Source organism: Erinaceus europaeus, chromosome 5 (genome assembly GCF_950295315.1).
Source record: "Erinaceus europaeus chromosome 5, mEriEur2.1, whole genome shotgun sequence".
Lineage (NCBI taxonomy): Eukaryota > Metazoa > Chordata > Mammalia > Eulipotyphla > Erinaceidae > Erinaceus > Erinaceus europaeus.
The window spans coordinates 10076377-10095699 of NC_080166.1; the positions used below are offsets into that span (position 1 = coordinate 10076377).

The 19323-nt window shown below is 50.4% G+C and overlaps 2 protein-coding genes across 2 annotated transcripts; both read right to left on the minus strand.

Moving 5' to 3' along the window:
- Positions 1-4456: 4456 nt before the first annotated feature.
- MCIDAS (multiciliate differentiation and DNA synthesis associated cell cycle protein) lies at positions 4457-12309 on the minus strand. The gene is made up of 7 exons (XM_007518887.2): positions 12193-12309; positions 12009-12102; positions 11791-11882; positions 7680-7752; positions 6886-7133; positions 5465-5575; positions 4457-4993 (listed from the first exon to the last, which is right to left on the minus strand). The coding sequence occupies exons 1-7, from the start codon at positions 12307-12309 to the stop codon at positions 4553-4555; spliced, it is 1176 nt and encodes a 391-aa protein (XP_007518949.1). The 3' UTR covers positions 4457-4552.
- Positions 12310-16029: 3720 nt separating this feature from the next.
- On the minus strand, positions 16030-19114 carry CCNO (cyclin O). Its single transcript, XM_007518913.2, has 3 exons — positions 18687-19114; positions 17140-17325; positions 16030-16629 (listed from the first exon to the last, which is right to left on the minus strand). Exons 1-3 carry the CDS (start codon positions 19074-19076, stop codon positions 16141-16143), a joined length of 1065 nt encoding a protein of 354 aa, XP_007518975.1. The 5' UTR covers positions 19077-19114; the 3' UTR covers positions 16030-16140.
- Positions 19115-19323: the final 209 nt, after the last annotated feature.

A 19323-nucleotide genomic window follows, 5' to 3' on the forward strand; every position in this document is an offset into this window, starting at 1 on the left:
TGGAGGCAAAAAAAAAAAGTGAATTGTACAGTGTATTTTTTAAAGTCTGTTTGTTAGAAAAATATGAGGAAGTGTGGTCAGTTTTATCACCTTTTTAGTTTCTAAATGATTACTTAAATGCAGATAACAGGTTGTGGCAAACTGGAGAAACAGGTTCAGCCACCCTGCCCAGCTCTGCTAACCTGTTAACCTGATATCACCACTTGGACCGCAGGACTAGCCTTGTGGTGTAACAAAGTTGGAAACTTGCCCAAATTGAGTCCCCAAACACAAGAAGGAGCCATGTGGAGAACTGCAGAGCTTAGGACAAATCACAGCTTGACATATGCCACTCACCTAATTTCACAACAAAGTAGAATAAGAGGAACGTCAGACAAACAGAAACTGGAGAGAAGTCAACATGAAGGCACCTTGGAACACCAACTCTTTCCTAAATTAAATTCAAGAAAGGAGACCTGAACGTCACCCCACTTTCATCCATGGACTCCAAATAGACACACTCCTTCTTTCTTCTCTTTTGTATTCTTTTTTTTTTTTTTACGTTTTTTTTTTTCTTTTTTTTTAGAGAAGAGAGGGGAGGAAAAGGGAGGAGAGAAGAGAAAAGAGAGGGAAGGGGAAGAGAGAAGAGAGGGGAAGGAAGGGGAGAAGAGAGGGGAGGGGAAGAGAGGAGAGGAAAGGAGAGGGGAGGGGAAGAGAGGAGAGGAGAGGGGAGGGGAGGGGAAGAGAGGAGAGGGGAGGGGAGGGGAAGAGAGGAGAGGGGAGGGGAGGGGAAGAGAGGAGAGGAGAGGGGAGGGGAGGGGAGGGGAAGAGAGGAGAGGGGAGGGGAAGAGAGGAGAGGAGAGGGGAGGGGAAGAGGGGAGGGGAGAAGAGGAGAGGAGAAAGGAGGGGAGGAGAGGGGGAGGGGAGGGGAAAAGAGAGGGGAAGGGAGGAGAGGGGAGGGGAACAAAAGGGAGGAGAGAAGCGAGAAGAGAGGGAAGGGGAAGAGAGGAGAAGAGAGGGGAAGGAAGGGGAGAGGAGAGGAGAGAGGAGGAAAAGGGAGGAGAGAAGAGAGGGAAGGGGAAGAGAGGGGAGGGGAAGTTAGGAGAGCAGAGGGGAAGGGAGGAGAGGGGAGGGGAAGGGAGGAGAGCTTTTGTATTCTTTATTACAATGATGGAGACAGAGAAATGCAGCAATAGAGGAGGACAGAGAGAGCAAGAGAGCGAGAGCGAGCGAGAGAGAGAGAGAGAGAGAGAGAGAGCTGCAGTCTGCTTCACCACGCATGCAGCTCCCCTCCTGTGGGCTTGCACCTAGGTCATTGTACATCCTAACTTGTGCACTGCGCCAGTTGAACCTCTTCTTTTTTTACTTTCTTTCTCTCTTCCTTCCTTCCTTCCTTCTTTCTTTCTTTCTCTTCCTTCCTTCCTTCTTTCTTTCTTTCTCTTCCTTCCTTCCTCTCTTTCTTTTTTTAAAATATTTATTTATTCCCTTTTGTTGTCCTTGTTTTTTTATTATTGTTATAGTTGTTGTTATTGATGTCATTGTTGTTGGATAGGACAGAGAGAAATGGAGAGAGGAGGGGAAGACAGAGAGGGGGGAGAGAAAGACAGACACCTGCAGACCTGCTTCACCGCCTGGGAAGCGACTCCCCTGCAGGTGGGGAGCCAGGGACTCGAACCGGGATCCTTACGCAGGTCTTTGCACTTTGCCACGTGTGCTTAACCCGCTGCACTACCGCCTGATTCCTTTCTTTCTTTCCTTCTTCTCTTTCTTTCTTCCTTCCTTTCTTTCTTTCTTTCTTTCTTTCTTTCTTTCTTTCTTTCTTTCTTTCTTTCTCTCACTGTGGCTCAGTGTCTGCACAGCTACAACCCTCCCAATGACCATCTTTTTCTTTCCTCTAGAGAGGAAGTGAGCCAGAGGCGACACCGCAGCTCCACCTCACCTCTGCTGAAGCTTCTCCACTGCAAGTGTCCCCATGTGGCAGCCTGGTGTTCACAGGATGACACTGGGTGAGCCAGTTCTACTTTATTTTTAGCAATGCCTTTTATTTTTTTAGTTTATTTATTTATTTATTTGGGTAGAGACAGAGAAATTGAGATGGGAGTGGGGAGATAGAGAAGGAAAGAGACAGAGAGACACCTGCAGCACTGTTTGACCACTTGTGAAGCTTTTTCCCCTGAAGGTGGGGGCTGGGAGCTTGAACCTGGGTCCTTATGCACTGTAGCATGAGCACTCAACTAGGTGTGCCACCACCTGACCCCCATTTCTTAATTCTAGTTTTTTTTAATTTTTAAAAAATTTTTAAATATTCATTTTCCCTTTTGTTGCCCTTGTTATTTTATTGTTGTAGTTATTATTGTCGTTGTTGTTGGGTAGGACAGAGAGAAATGGAGAGAGGAGGGGAAGACCGAGAAGGGAGAGAAACATAGACACCTGCAGACCTGCTTCACCGCCTGTGAAGCGACTCCCCTGCAGGTGTGGGGGGGCTCCAACTGGGATCCTTACACCGGTCCTTGCGTCCTTGCCCTTTGCTTTGCACCACCTGCACTTAACCCACTGTGCTACCACCCGACTCCCCTTAATTCTAGTTTTTAAAAAACTAGTTTTTGGGAGCCGGGCGGTGGCACAGCGGGTTAAGCACACGTGGCACAAAGCGCAAGGACCTGAATAAGGATCCCGGTTCGAGCCCCCCGGCTCCCCACCTGCAGGGGAGTCGCTTCACAGGCGGTGAAGCAGGTCTGCAGGTGTCTATCTTTCTCTCTTCCCCCTCTTCCCCTCCTCTCTCCATTTCTCTCTGTCCTATCCAACAAAGATGACATCTATAACAACAATAACTACAACAACAACAAAAAGACAACAAGGGCAACAAAAAGGAAAATAAATTTTAAAAATTTTTTTAAAAAACTAGTTGTTTTTTTTTATCACAACAAGACTGTAACAACAAGGGCAACAAAAGGGGGAAAAATGGCCTCTAGGAGCAGTGGATTCATGGTGCAGGCACTGAGCCCCAGCAATAACCCTGGAGGCAAAAAAAAAAAAAACTTTTTTTTTTTTTCTTAAGCCAGAGAACTGCTCAGCTCTGATTTATGTTGGTGCTGAATCTGGGACTTCGGAGCCTCAGGCATAAAAGTCTTATTGCATGACCATTATGCTCTGCCTCCCCCCATAAAACGCTTTTGTTGTGGTCCGGGAGGTGGCGCAGTGGCTAAGGCACTAGACTCTCAAGCATGAGGTCCTGAGTTCAGTCCCCAGCAGCACATGTACCAGAGTGATGCCTGGTTCTTTCTCTCTCTCTCTCTCTCTCTCTCTTTCTCATTAATAAATAAATAAGATCTTTAAAAAAAACCCTTTTGTTTATGTGATATATACTATTTTCTTTTTTAATGAATTTATTTATTTATTCATGAGAAAGATAGGAGGAGAGAAAGAACCAGCCATCACTCTGGTACATATGCTGCCAGGGATCGAACTCAGGACCTTATGCTTGAGAGTCTAGTGCCCTAGCCACTGCGCCACCTCCCGGACCACAATATTTACCATTTTCTTAAAGCAACTTGAATTTTATTAATAAAGATTGTTTGTATGTAGTTGTTAACATACATAATATAAATATGTACAACAAATCTTACAAAATGATAGGAATGATCATTACAAATTTAATTAATTTGAAATTACAAATTTAATAATCATAATTAATATAAACATGTACAACAAATCTTACAAAATGATAGGAATGATCATTACAAACATGTTTAGCACCTGTTTTGATGGTAGCCCACTGACTCTGAGAATGTACCCATTCCCCTCCTCCCAAAGGCAGCTACTTGGGATACTTCTAACTTTTGATTCTGGCAGTTAGAATGAAAGTTTTCAACTATAACAAAATTAAGTGTCCTTCCAAGGCTGGGAGGATTTGAGGGCTATATTGAAATGTTCACTAAGAGTCTTGGCTTTTGGGTCTACAGTTAGGTCACTGATTTATGTGAGAGTGGTTGGAAGGTTTCTACATGCTCCCATTACAAAAAGTCACTTAATTTCTTAAAGCTCCCTTTTTCTTCTTATAAACAAAAAAACAAAAAAAAAAAAAAATTGAGGCATTGTAGAATTATAAATAGCCAAGTGGTTTCTAAGACCCTGTCAGCTCTCAAAATCACATTCATTCAAAGCAACTAAAAATAATATTTTAAAAATTGAGTGGAAAAATAAAACTTGATGAATACACACACACATACACACACACACCTCATGAAAATGGGGAACTATACAATATTTTGTGTCAGTAATTTGCAATGCATCAAGTATCAAAATATTTCTGTTCCTGAAAAAGAGAGAGAGAGAGAAAGGGAAGGGAAGGGAAGGGAAGAGGAAGGGAGGGGAGGGGAGAAGAGGGGAAGGGAGGAGCGGGGAAGGGAGGGGAGAAGAGGGGAAGGGAAGGGAGAGGAAGGGAGAGGAAGGGAAGATAACTTCCTTGCTGGGATGATTCTGAGAAGTCAGGCTCAAGAAACAGGGTCACTGCTGCCGCCTCCCAGTACTTCAGTGAAGGTACGGGGCAGCGGCGGAGGCGGGGGGTCCCAAGTCAGCTAGGGACCCAGCGGAACTTGTACCCCCCGTTGGCTGTCCGGATGGTGAAGGCGTTGCCCTGCGGGAAAGCCAGAGTGCGGATGGTGCCATGGCTGCGGATGGGGGTGCTGAAGGAGCCGCCCTCGTCCAGCGCGCTGTGGCTCAGGTTCAAGGCCGCCCGGCTGCAGTCGGTGCGCAGCCCGCGGAAGGCACCGTGCAGGTTCCCCGGCCTGCGCTCCTGGCTCGGGGGCGCGGGCTGGAGCCGCAGCCGCTTGGGGTCGCGGCTCTGCAGGGCCTCGTCGCAGCGCTCGGAAATCTCCCTCAGAATGGCGTCCACCTCCTCGCAGTCCTGACCCGCCGCGCTCAGCAGCTCCTCCAGGCTCCTTTTGGCCGTGGCCCTGAGCGGGAAGGGCTCGGCCGCCGCCCCGCAATCCTGGGACTGCGTGATCATCAGCTTCTGCAAAAGACGCGGAGGAGCGCAGCCCTGGGGCTGGCAGCTTGGCCCCGCGCCCCGCACAGCAGAGCGCGTTCTGCACCCGCCTAAGGCGTCCCCCTGCAGGAGGCTCAGCGAGCTCATGACCACCCGTCCCTTCCCAGGCCTCTTCTGGATTCATCCCCGAGGGAGGCGAAAGTAGGAAGCGAGCACCCGAGCATTTTTGTATTACTATTATTATTATTATTATTAATCTTTATTTATTGGATAGAGACAGCCAGACATTGAGAGGAAGGGGAAAACAGAGAAGGCAAGAAACAGAGAGATACCTGTAGCCCTGTTTCACCACTTGTGAAGCTTTCCCCCCTGCAGGTGGAGAACCAGGGGCTTGAACTTTGGTCCTTGTGCATTGTAACATATGCGCTCAACCAGATGCCAAACCACTCCGGCCCCAGCAGCTGAGCCTTTCTGACTCCTCTCAGTGCCCCCACTTACATCCAGCACTGAGGCCAGATGCCGTGTCCGACTGGCGAGTTCCTTCAGCTGCACGTTGCGCTCCTTGAGGGAAGCGATCTCCTCCTGTTTCTGAGTCAGCGTCACGTGCAACTACAGGAGGAGACCCAGACAGTCAGAGATAGGCCACCGTGCTGGGCCTCCTCTGGTTACTCTGCAGGGATTAAACCCTGATCTTAATTTTTAAAATATTTCTATTTATTTATTATTGGATACAGAGAGAAATTGAAACGAGTGGGGGAGATAGAGGAAAAGAGACAGAGAGACACCTGCAGCCCTGCTTCACCACTTGAGAAGCTTTCCTCCTGCAGGTGGGGGACCAGGGGCTTGAACCTGGGTCCTTGAATACTGTAATTTGTAAGCTTAACCAGGTGCACCACCACATGGCCCTACCTGATCCTAATATCTAACCAGGAACTGGGATCCTAAAGTCATGTACAAATAAAGAGACTAATAATCTTCTGCATTTGACTTTTTTAAAGACCATATGTAGGGTTGGGCGGTGGTGCACCTGGTTGAGCACATACTACCATGTGCAAGACCCAGGTTCAAGTTCCAATGGGGGTGGGGGACTTCACAAATGGTGAAGCAGTGCTGCGCTGCGTGTGTGTGTGTGTGTGTGTGTGTGTGTGTGTGTCTGTGTGTGTGTGTCTCCCTATCTCCTCTTTCCCCTCTCAGTTTCTGTCCTATCAAAGTAAGTGATTTTTTTTTTTTGCCTTCAGGGTTATTGCTGGGGCTTGGTGCCTGCACTATGAATACACTGCTCCTGGAGGCCAATTTTCTCAATTTGTTGCCCTTGTTGTTATTGGATAGGACAGAGAGAATATGAGAGATTAAGGGAAAGCAGAGAGAAAAACCTGCTTCACCAATTGCGAGGCAGCTCCTCTGCATGTAGGGAGCCAGGGGCTTGAACCCGAATCTTTTCGCAGGTCAGTCCTTGCCTCTCGCCATGTGTGCTTAACCTGATGTGCTTCTGCCTAACCCGCTGCGCTACCACCTGGCCCCCATAAGCAAATATTTTTAAAACATCATATGTAAGGAGGGGAAGATAGCATAATGGTTACAGCAAAGATTCTCATGCCTGAGGTTCCAAGGTCCCAGGTTCTACCCCAGAATCGAATGTATCTCAATCAGTTCTCAGAGTAGCACGACGATGAGGAGTACTGATTTTGGCATCAGGCAGAATCCTCTGGTAAATGCAATATTGGCAGGTAGGAAGTCTATAAATACTAGTGGTCCCATTGAAGAGCTAGTGAAGGAGAATTATTCATTGTGAAAAACAGCGAAGTTAGAAACTGAAATAAGGCCACTGGAGCAAGAGTAACTAAGTGAATCACTGGATTTTGAAACCCACCACCCACATCGCACCCTGGGATTTCCAGGCGCCGACCTAGAGCCCCTACTTGATTATTTTCCACAAGCGCGTCCCCTAGCGCCCTCTGGTTCTGGTCCGCCACTTCCTTCCAGTACTGCTCCGGCGGCGGCGGCGGCGGCGGCGGCGGCGGGGGCACCTCGGCAAGGCACGGCGGCCGCGACTGCAGGGCGGGGGCGTCCAGCCGGGGGGACTGGCAGGGCCCGAACGACAGCGAGTCGCAAGGAGAGAAGGGAAAGTCTCCCTCGGCCAGGGGGGGCGACATCAAAGAGGATGAGTCTGAGGAAAAGCGGGAGCTAGGTTTGACGCCCCAGCTAGCTACAGGGACAAAATGCCACGCCAAGTGCACGCAGTTAGGTGGAATATTATTATTGTTATTATTTATTATCATCATCATTATTATCTAAGGCACCCTCTGCTGTGCAATACCTACCATTCATGGGCTCTTCTCGGTAGCCTGTGGTTAACACAGCAGGAGCTCAGTATATTCCCACTGAGTTTATCTAAACAGAATCTCCACGTTGGCTAGAGCTACCCGACCCAAGTCCACCTGTCACTCAACCTCTTCCCAACACGGACCACCGTCCCAACGCAGAGATCCTTCTCCCAGAACCCAATCCCTGCAAACCGAGAAAGCTCATAGACTCAGTGGTTCATCTTCCCCAATAGGAGGAGAGGTCGGGCCACTACGGGTGGAAGAACCTGGTCTTTCGATGAGCTGATGGTCCTTGACAATCACCTTTATGGCCTCCAAATGGGGACAAGTTTGATCGGGAGTGGAAGGCAGCCTGCGTTTTACTTAACTGCACGCACACTCTCACTTGCCTGCAATGAGTTCATCCACTGTGTCTCTGAAATCCTGCAGATCCAAGTCAGCTGCGGTTTGCAGGGAGTGGTTCTGAAATAAACCAGAGAATTAAACTAATTCGTGCCGGCTCTGACAAGGCCAGGATCTGAACTCACTCGCATTCTCAGTCGAACCTCTTACCTGAAAAGCAAAGCCCCATTCGACACGCGGAACCCTGCAGGCATGCACGGCCATGGTGGGGAGTGGGCCCCGGGTGGCGAGGTTCCTGCAGGGCTCCGGGGCCTGGCTGCGCAGCTGGACTCGCGTCTGTACAGCTGTGCTCAGCGCTGGGGTTCCGAGCCTTCCTATTGGTCGAGCGCCAGCCAATCAGCTGCCTCCATGCGGCCCGGCCTCCGCAATCTTACCCGGAACTCATCTTCTACCCGCCAAGCACTTAGGTACCTCTCACTAGCTAGGCTCACCTGTTCTCGCTCTTTCCTCCCAAAACCTGACAACGATCACAGTCAAGCACAGCAGTAAACGGAGGTCAAATAGCCCACCCAGGATCCCTCCCCTCCCCATAAAGCTAGGGGGAAAAAAAAAAAAGCTGTTTGAAGGGCCCGGGGATGCCAGAGAAGTGCTTCTGTTTCACACAGGTGCCCTGCCCTGCTCTTCTTTCTCTTTTATTTACTTTAATTAATTAATTGGGGTTTTTTTTGCCAGCCTCGCCCTTAATTGTTTTTAAAATCATTTTTTTAACTTTTAAAAATATTTTCTTCTATTGTTTACCAGAGCACTGCTCAATTCTGGTTTATGGTGATGTGGGGGATTGAATCTAGGACTATGGAGTCTCAGGCTTGAGAGACTCTTTGCATAACCATTATACTATCTACCCCACCCCTAATTAATTATTTTGTACCAGAACACTTCTCGGCTCTGGTTTATGGTAGTGGCAGAGGGGGATGGAACCTGGGACTTGGGAGCCTCAGGCATCAGAGTCTCTTTGCATCACCATTATGCTATCTGCCCCAACCCTTTCTCAAAGTCAGAGCTGACTTTTCCAGCACACCAGCACTGGAAATGTTTCAAATGGACAATATCTGCAGTGCACCAGGGTGTATAGAGCCTAAGCAGGCAGTAAAAAGTTTGGTGGTTTAGAAAACTTATATCATGAACATTTGGCATTAACAAAACTCTCAGTCACCAAGGTTTTTAGTTAAGTTTCTCACTTATGTGGAAAACAGGCCCAGTTGAGGAGGTGACTCCTCTTTGATGGAGACCCTGACACCCAATAAAAATGAATTGCATCATTGGCTAATTCTGAAATAGTGGGGTTTGGGCTCCTGCCCCAGGAAGTTGATGTCTACTTTAATACACTGTTCTTTTCTTATCATTTTATTGGAAGGCTAATGCCTCAAAGTACAGTAATTGACACACAGGTACAATTTTTTCATTCAGCACTCTTTATTGTATACCTAAGTGCCTCTAATTTTAGCTCTATTTTAGGAGAAACTAGCAACCACTGGGAAAGGGAACAGAGTCTCTCAGGTGACATGGTGTGAAGGATGTATCCAATTGCCTATTAAAATATAGGTTTTAGGCATCAGGAGGTGGCTTGCTTGCTAGAACATAAGCTTGACCACATGGGGGAAAGCCGCATGGGTGCCTATCTACCTGAAATCAAAATGAATGAAAAATTGACCAAGGAGTGCAGTGGTGGTCTCACACATTCTCAAGGCCCAACCTCACTGAACTTTCTCTTTCTCTCCTCTCTCTCTCTCTCTCTCCTCTCTCTCTCCCTTTCACTATAATTAATTCATTTTTGTGTTAATCATACAATTCTCTCAAAAGCCCTTTACTATTCAAATATTTCCAAGAAGAGGAACTAATTCTGACCTGAATGTCAAACAATGCACAGTTTTTCTCAGGGAGGGGGAACTTCCATTGGCATCAGCTGCAAATTGACCATCAAAGGGTGGCAAACAGGGTGGGGGGAAGAGCCTAGAAAAGAGGGACTGAAGACCCCTAGACAAATCCTAAGCACAAGTTTTGCCATAGTTGATAAAAACAGACAGAAGAGTAGTTTTTTTTCAAGGGGTAAAGGATCTCCCCTTCCTTAGACTTCAGAGGAGGGAAAAAATTTACTATCAAGAGACTGGATACTGGGTCTCGAAACCAGAAAATGTTTCCTCATATGCTATTCCAAGTCTTGGCCCATATTAGGTCTCAGATACTTCCAGGGAGCTTCCTCTTTCTAGTCACCTGCCCAGCAGGCAGGAGGCTGGAAAGTGTGACTAAAATGTACACTCGCCAAGGATCTCCCCAGAGGACATCTCCCATGGGGCTTCTCTCCCTTTGTACCAGCTCTGTCATCCTGAAGGTGAATCATTACCTTTTGCACCGTCTGGCATGAGCTCCATTCTTACAACTTTTGAGTCTCCCAACTAAACAAAAACATGGCTTTTCTCCCATTACAATAGCAGCCCGCCACCTCCAAGATTGACATAGGCCATGATGGTAAATATAAGCTCTGTAGACTAAGCAAAAAAATCAGCAAGTGTTATTATTGCTGTTACCTATAAAATAAACATGTTGGAGTAAGAGAGTGATGTAGACTCCTGTGTCAGTTAAACAATTGCCAGACATTGTTTTTCCTTATTTGATCCTCCCAGGTGGTATATATATATATATATATATATATATATATATATATATATATACACATTTCTGCAAGATAGAGGCCTGGGGACCTTCAGGCCATCAACAACTCATTCTGGGAGGTAGTCAAATTCTCTAGAGCTTTCTGTGGGACCCATCCCTACAGTCAGTCCTCACATTCCCAGCATCTGCTTCCAGGAAGCTAGAACTGGCCCTCTTCCCATATGTTGCATCTAACTAAGCCCTCCTGTCCTGGGCATGATCACTTCATAACCTGAGAATGAGACAGACCTTGGACCCCCAGACACCGGTTTTGGGGGCTCCATCCTCAGCCTGGGGAAGTGTCAGTCCTGGCAAGAGGCAGAAGTAAGCAGGCCAACTAGGGGGAAAAAGGTTGACTATTATGTGCTTTGTGAGGGTCTTTGGAGGGAGAGAATTAAAAAAAAAAAAAAAGCAATGTCTAGCTAGGGGCCAGGCGGTGGCGCACCTGGTTAAGCACACACACTACACTGTACAACGACCCAGTTTCAAGCCCCTGGCCCCCACCTACAAGGGGAAAGTTTCACAAGGGGTTAAGTAGAGCTGCAGGTGTCTGTCTGTCTATCTCACCTCTCCTCTCAATTTCTCTAACTATCCAATAATAAATAAAATTTAAAAATCAGTGTCTAGCTTTCTAGACTTGATTGGAACACTTTCTGTTAGATTCCCCCAAATTAAACTTTTTTCCAGGGACCGGTAGGTGGCGCACCTGGTAGAGCACAAGTGTTACCATGTGCAAGGACCCTGGTTCAAGCCCGCATTCTCCACCTGGAGGCGGAAAGCTTCATGATCAGGCAAACAATGCTGCAGGTTTGTCTCTCCCTCTTCTCTCCCCTTCCCTGTCAACTTCTCTCTGTCTCTGTTCAATAAACTCTTTTCTACTTTTCCAGTACTGACCAAGATAGTATACACTGGCCACCAATCTCCTTTCAACATGTACAGAGAAAAATGACTAGTGAATGGTTAGAGGGCCAGGTGGTGGCTCACCTGGTTGAGCGATTATGTTACAATGCGCAAAGACCAAAGTTCGAGCCCCCCCCCGCCCCGTCCCCACCTGCAGGGGGAAAACTTTGCAAGTGTTGCAGAAGTGCTGCAACTGTGTGTTTCTCTCTCTCTCTCTCTCTCTCCTTCTCTATCACCCCCATACCGTTTTGATTTCTGGCTGTCTCTATCTAATACATTTTTAAAAATTCAAAAGAGACGTAACAAATGGGACCAATACAAGGTGCCTGCATGCAACACTGCTTCCACCCAGTGCCTTGGCTCCTCTGGGCACAGCGTCCTTGCTTTGCGGCAGGTCCCGGGAAGAGCTGGGGAGGTGTCCGCCACTGGTCCCAACTGCGCTGGGAAATGCGTAAGGCGCTAGGGAGCAGGAGGGAGTTCTCATCCCGCACTAGCGACGGGATGGGCCGGCAGAGCGCGGGAGGCTGCGGGGTGCAAGGAGGTGGGTACCTGCGGGGCGGCTGAGCCACCGCTGGGAGGCGCGTGGGCCACGAGCAGCGAGGAGCAGTCGGCGAGGTCCTGCAGGTCTATGGTGGTGAGAGCTGCGGGGCAGAAGCGAGACGCGCGGGGCAGACGCTGAGACTCCCCAAGTGGCTGTGCCTGGGCATCCCCGCCCGCACGCCGGAGCTCAGCGCACTGAAGCGCCCCGCGCGGGGCCCCGGGCTCACCTGGCAGCGCCGCGGGCTCCGCGGGAGGGTCCCGGTACACCGACACCGGGCTGGCGCCGCCGCAGCCCGGGAACAACTTCCGCGGAGGCGCGAACTAGCCGGGCACAGAAACGGTGAGCGCGGTCAGCCCTCCAGTCGGGAGTGCGCGGGGGACGTCCCGCCCGGCCCCGGCCCGCGGCCCCACCTTCGCGTCCGGCTTCCCGGGCTTGCCCGGGGGGCGGCCCCGCGTCTCCAGCAGCGTATTGGGGCAGATGCTGTCGAAGGCCCGGCGTCCCGCCGCGCCGGCCCCGCACGCCTGCATCCCGCCTGCTCGCCCGCTGCTCGGAGGCGGTGGTCGGGGCAGGGATGGAGGCCCGCTCCCTGCGCTCCTCGGGGCGCGGGCGGGCTCCGCAGCGGCCGGAGGTCCCGGGAAGGCACGTGGCCGCCGGGGTGGAGCCAAAGGGCGGCTGGGCAGGTGCGGCGGGGGGCCGCGGCGCGGGAGGGGCTGCGTGCGAGCGCCGCCTTCTGCCCCGGACAAAGTGCGCGGGCGGAGCCGTTAACCCACCCTGGCAACGCAGCTTCCCCCGGGAGCCGCGGGAGCCGGGCCCGGGCCCGCCAGCGCCCTTTCCGCGAGCTTTGGCGCCGCGGCAGCGCGGCCCGCGCCAGCAGACTGGAGGGAGGGGCCGACGCGCCGCCTTCCCGCTCAGTGACAGCCGCGGGGCACGGGATTCGGGAGTTAAAGTCGCCAAAGCCACGCTCAGCTCGCTTTTGCCCCCACTCTGTAAGGATCGGTGGGGGCGGTGGTCGAATTACAGCGGGGACTCCCCAGAATAGGTTTCTTTCTGAACACTCCTCCCCACCCCCCAAGTCTGGGAACATCCCTGGTCTTGAATTAGCTACGTTTTCGCTAGGCCTCTCAGGACCGGCTCTAACCCCTCCCCTTTTTACCTCCCATTGTTTCATTCATTCTTTTTTCTTTTCTTCTTTTTTTTAGCCAGCCCACTACTCAACTCTGGCTTATGGTGGTGCAGGGGATTGAACCTGGAACTTCAGAGCATACCATTTGCATAACCATTATGCTATCTACCCCCCCCCCACCGCCCGGGCCTGCTCTTTCAAGAGGTTTAGTTAAAGGGTGGGGGGGAAATAACATCTATAAACTGTGACGGTCACAGTAGAGAGTCCCCTCCATGACCCTCTGGCTTTGCTGACCTCTTGACTGCCCTTTCCAAACCCAAAGCCTTTCCCAGGAAAGGACGTCTCTAGATCATTGGAGGCCTTTCTCAGGACTACTTTGAAATTTATCCAATTTGAACCATCTGAAATTGGGGTCTATTATTATATGGCTGACCTATTAGGCACCTTGTCTATACCTACTAGTAATAGAAAATCCACTTTTACTAGTGTAGTGGCTTTTTACATAGCCTTTGAGGTAGAAGGGCTTCAGGTTCAAACCCCGTTCTCACCAGAAGCCAGAGGTTCACCCCTCTGGTAAAAAAAAAAAAAAAAACACTCTTAAGGTGTCGTGATTATTTTATTTGTACCTGTCATTTGGTGCAAAATATCAGTAACCCGTTTATAGATTGCAACAGTTGAGGTGAGAGCAGCCAGCTGGAGTGGACTGGGAGTGTAAAGCTTTGTATATATATATATATATATATGTGTGTGTGTGTGTGTGTGTGTGTATGTGTGTGTGTGTGTGTGTGTGTGTGTGTTAGTATAGTAGGTATATTTGAGTATCATAGTATGAATTTGGGGTTGATCTCTGAACATGAAGATCATCACAGACTTCCAGAACAGGCCCATTCTCCATCAAAGAGTTCCAAATTGGAGTAGAAAAGTATAGACATTATCCATAAAAATATGCAATAAATTGTAGCAATAGGACCTAAAACACACTGAGTATCTGACTCCTCATCTGAATTATTCTGGACCCAAACTATCCATATCCATCCTGACTGAATGATGGCAGCTCCCCCAAATCACTCTTTTGCAGAAAGGGTCATTCAGTCTACTCTCCAACAACCAGGCTGAGGCCTCCAGATAAATGTCTGGAACATGCAGTTTTCCTCAAAGAACTCATGGGGTCACCACTTCCTTCTTCCTAAGCTCAGGAGAAAGTCCCTGGAGAGCTTGGCATTCCAACACAGAGAGAAGGTATACACAAGACCCTGGGTGAACCACGCCTGGCCCTGGAGAGTACTTGGCGGGAAAGCATACAAACAGAAGTGCAAAGAAATTTCTCAAAAAAAATGCTTTTTATTCGTGCATATTTTGTCATACATTTGGATTTATCATAAACACAGTAACATAATTTCCCTCATTTTTCAATCATATGGAAAAATATGTAAGTGCAATGTATAACAGGCCCATCTACAACTGTTAACAATTTTTTAAAATATGTATTTATTCCCTTTTGTTCCCTTGTGTTATTGTTATTGTTGTTTTACTGTACTGTTTATAATTTGTTTGCTTTAAATCTTCAAGTGTTTTCAATCTCCCTTCCCCCATCACTGTACAGGCAGCTGCATCTCTTCATCTCAAAGAGGTTTGCTATGTGCCAGAGCCTATGGAGATTTGCAGGGGACAGCTCATTAAATTCATACCTCAGCCCCCTCAGCCCCACCAAGTTGGTCCTGCTATCATTCCTATTTTTGCACAAACAAATACAGGCGTGTGATTTAAGCTCACCCACCCACCGAAACAATTCCTGAGTTTAACAATTCCATTAGTTTAATCAACACTTCCTGCTAACCACAACCATCTAATCTGTGCTGCACCCGGGTGTGTTATTGAGCTCAGAATGGTTAACTTTGTTACAGATGACAGAGCTGAGACCAAGGACTGCAGTAGTTTCTCAACAGTGAGAGGGAGATGATGGGACAGCTATGGAGTCAGAGAACTCTAGCAAGCGTCCAGTTTTCCCATCTGCAAAATGGCTCCTGTGACATTGTTAAAAGGATAAGAGAGAAAGCTGGGACACAGCATCTGTCCCCCATTCTGAGAGCTTACCATGCATTCCTTTTCCCAACAAAGAATTGACGAAAAACACGATTATCCAGGTAAATTAAACTTTATTGGCTGCAAAGACATGTTAAGGGGAAAGGTAGAGAAAAAGGAGAAAGGGGGCTCACTTACAGATGGTCACATGATAGTCCAGGAAAAAAGAGAGCAAGCCCCAAAAGGTTCACCCCTTTAAAGCCAAAGGCACCACCTACACCTGCAACACTCCCACTTCTGGGTGGTGCCTTCTCTCCCTCAACATGATGAAAGTTGAGGAGGGAGCTGGCTTTTCCCAAATATGTTCCTTGTAGTCCCTATTAGATGGAGGCACGTAATAGAAAGCTTGTCCTATGTCCAGCTCAGAAAGGTTTGTTTTTGTTTTGGACATTTTGGGGAACATGTACAGTGTAACAGTGTGGCTAGGGGTGTGACTCTTAGATCCTTGCTACTTCGGTGTTTAACCTCTCTGCACCCGTGTCTACCTCTGAAGAATGAGATAAACCACTGTGCCTTTGACATAGTGGATGTTGAACACTTCGGAAGCAGTCCATAATAGACATGGCTAGTTGCCTTTCTTACTCTGGGCCCACATGAAGCAGATGTGAAACTAAAGGGACCCGGTTCACTACACCACTGCAGGTTAAACAGACTTGGCTGTCCCTGCCTGCAAAGCCACTTCCAGCACCAAGTTCGTGTGAGGGGGTCACCCTTGTTTCATGACCTTGATTCATGTTGCCACTCAGTCATCCTCTGCATCAGTGTGTACCCCCCAGCTCTGGACAACACAAACTATTTCATTTGCTATTCCACCACCCCTGAGACTTCCCAGGGTGTATAGAATTCACAAGGGTCATGGCACGGGTCTACAAATGACTGACCCACCTTTGTGAAACTGGATCTGGGCAAGGCAGCCTTTACCTGGCCTTCCTGCTTGGGTACAGGTGACAAACCACACAGTCTGTTTCCTGGGGGGCGGGGAGAAACTAGGTTCTCTCCTGTATACTTTTAGAAATATAAATAAACCACTGGGCACCTGTCATACACTATTTACAATCTTGGGGATGAAATGGGAGCCAGAAAGCCATCCGGATAAGTTTCAGGTAATGGGAGAGGTCCTGGCAGCCCCACTAGGGGGACAAGAGTGTGCACTTTATTTCAGCCTCCTCGGGGACAGGTTGCACTTCTCGAAGATCTGGTGGGGCAGCATGTGAGTCAGGGAGGTTTCATTTATGGCCACCAGTAGCTGCAATTTGCCCAGGCAGTCCTGCAGCGTCTCCTCGGGGTGCCCGCCCAGGCACAAGTCCACGGGGTGCGGGAGCTGCAGCATCCGATCAGCCAGTGCCAGGCAGCAGATGGCCAGCAGCGAGGGGGTGTAGGTGGTGAAAGCGTAGTCGGCCAGGCTCAGCTCTGCCACCCCTCGCGCCAGAGTCTGTGCCTCCAGGGCTTCGGGGACCGCCACCTGCCCGGACTCCACTCGGGCGTGTGTGAAATGCTCCAGGAAAAAGCTGATGGTTGGGGCGCCCAGGCTGAAGTGCAGTTTGTGCAGCACGATGCACTCGAGGTTGCAGAGCTGCTGACGTGAGAAGGCGCCACAGCACAGGGCCAGCAGCTGCTTCACTCGAGGCGGGTGCACCTCCACCTGGAACACCGGTTTGCTCACAATCCCCCGCCCCTCCCACCTGGGGCATCCTGGACCCGATTCCCACCACGCTCTCAAGCCCGGGAGAAAGCTACCCCGCCTCCACTTACATTCCCACTTACATTGAATTTTTTTTTTCTGTCTGTCTTTGACTTAAACCCCCTGGAATATACTTCCAACTCAGTTTCTCTAACTACCGTGCAGTTAGAATAAGGTTTGAGAAAATTAGGTTTCTTTTGCTTACCCCACCCCCACCTCACACCCAGAGACTAGACTGGAGCGCTATAAATAGTATTGAGACTGACTTTAGCCTAATTTGAAAGAATTGGGTGTGTGTGTGGGGGGGGGGTGTCTTACTAAGGGGTGTGCTAAGGCAGTGGCCATGTCTACGTATGCAAAGTGAGTTCAGCGATCCCCAACATGCAATCAAGTGCAAGGGGGAGTGTGGCAGAGAAGAGGGATGGGGGTGTAGCCTTGGCTGTCCCAACCCCCAACCCCATGTAGATGCACCTGTTTGCAAGCGATAAGCAAGCTGGTGACCCCAAGCAGCTGGAAGCAGTCTGAAGCCACAGGAGTGGTGAGGAGGAAGCGGTCCAGCGTGTTCACCGTCAGGCACAGCGACTCGAAGGAGAGGCCAAACTGGCGGTGCACTGGGATCAGCCAGCTGAGCAGCTTACAGCGGGATTCCGCTGTTACCTGCCAGGAAGGGGGGGTAGAGCTGAACCTGGTGCGGAGTGGGACTGCTGATGGGGAGGCACCAAGACATCTGGAGCTTCCCAGAGGGGGCTGGGAGAGGGCCAAAAGGAGAAATTAAAGGGGCCGGGTGGTGGCACACCTGGTTGAGCGCACATGATACCAGACGTGAGAACCCTGGTTCCAGCCCGGTCCCCACCGGTAGGGGGAAAGCTTTGCGAGTGGTGAAGCAGTGCTGCAGGTGTCTCTCTGTCTCTATTCCTCCATCACCCCTTTCCCTCTCTATTTCTGGCTATCTCTGTCCAATAAATACATAGATATTAAATTTAGAAAAGAAATTAAATGTGGGACTGGGGAATGGCGCATCTGGTAGAGCGTCCATGTTACAATGCACAAGGATCTGGGTTCAAGCCCCAAGCCCCACCTGCACGGGAAAGCTTCACGACTGATGAAGCAGTGCTGCTCTCTTTCCACTTTTTCTCTCTTTCCACTTTGCCTGTCTACCCAAAAGCTGAATAAAACAAAATAAAAAAAGAAAGTAAATGCGCAGAAAAATATATATACCCGGGATCAATGCTGCTGCGGACAGACCAGCCCGCAGGGGTTCCAGGTGTTTGGGTTCAAGCCCAGAGCTGTGCAGAGCCTAAGCACATTACCTGCTGCAATACTCGGAGAGGGGGGACGGGGGGGAGGGGTCACCACTTTGCAGATGCAGCAACAAGTTTGAGGTGACTAAGTAACTTGCCCAGACTAGTTGGAGTTTGAAAACTTTCAAATCTCTGTGCTCGACCGCCCCTCTAGCCAGTTGGGAGACTTCAGGCAAGTCACTTACACCTAGGTCGGGCTTTTCTCTGTAAAATGAGCGCGGGGAGGTTGGGGGGAGGGGGGACAGGCTGTCCAGAAACCCCCTCCCGCCCGGTTCCGAGAACAGGAAGGAGAGAGAGAGAGAGAGAGAGAGAGAAGAAGGAGGAAGAGGAGGAGGAGGAGGAAGAAAAAGGAGGAGAAGGAGGAGGAGGAGAAGGAGGAGGAGGAGAAGGAGGAGGAGGAGGAGGAGGAGAAGAAGAAGAAGGAGAAGAAGAAGAAGAAGAAAGAAGTGAAAGAAAGAGGAGGAGAGAGAGAGAGAAAAGGAGGAGGAGAGGAGGAGGAGGAGAAGAAGGAAGAAAAAGGAGAAAAAGAAGAAAGAAGAGGAAGAAGAAAGGAGGAGGAGGAGAGAGAGATATGAAGGAGGAGGAGGAGAAGGAAGAAAAAGGAGAAAAAGAAGAAGAAAGAAGGAGGAGGAGGAGGAAGAGGAGGGAAAGAGAGAGAGAGAGAGAGAGAGGGAGAGCGCCGGGGACGGCGGGGAGCTGGCTGCACCAGCGCCTCACTTGTGGCTGCCGCGCCAGCGATCCCCGCGGGTGGAACTGGCTTTCCCGCGCCCTGAGGGAGGCGTAGCAGCTCTGGCCGTAGTCGCGGAAGGTCTGCAGGTCCAGCGCCCCCCACTGCTGGGCCCGGGAGCCGGGCGGGGGGCTGCAGCCTCGGGCCGCCGACGCCGAGGGGCTGTCCGCGCCGTCCGAGCTGGAGCCCGGGGACCCGAAGAGGTCGCACACGCCCGAGTCTCCCGGGAGCGGGCCGGGCTGCAGCGGCTGCAGCGGCTGCTTCCTCCGGAAACGTGGACGCCGGCTCTTCTTCACCGGGGCGCGCAGGTTCTGCTCGTCGTCCTGCCTCCCTGCGGGGGCGGCCGGACTCACGGGGCTGGCGGGACAGGACGTCACCATGATGCGGCCGAGCAGCTGCGGGCTGGGCGCACGGGAGAATGCGGGGGAGGCCGGGCCTGGGTAGAAATACTCCGCCGCTCTGCCACACCCCCAGCTCCTCACTGGCTCGATTCGGAGCCGCCGGGAGCCGCGCTTTCCCGGCTGGAGAACCGCTCTGCCCGCAGCTGCAGGCGGCGCTCAGCCCCGCGCCTCCCCGTGCGCGTCCCGCGTTACCCGGGCAACCGCGGCCGGGGCCGGAGAGGCGCGA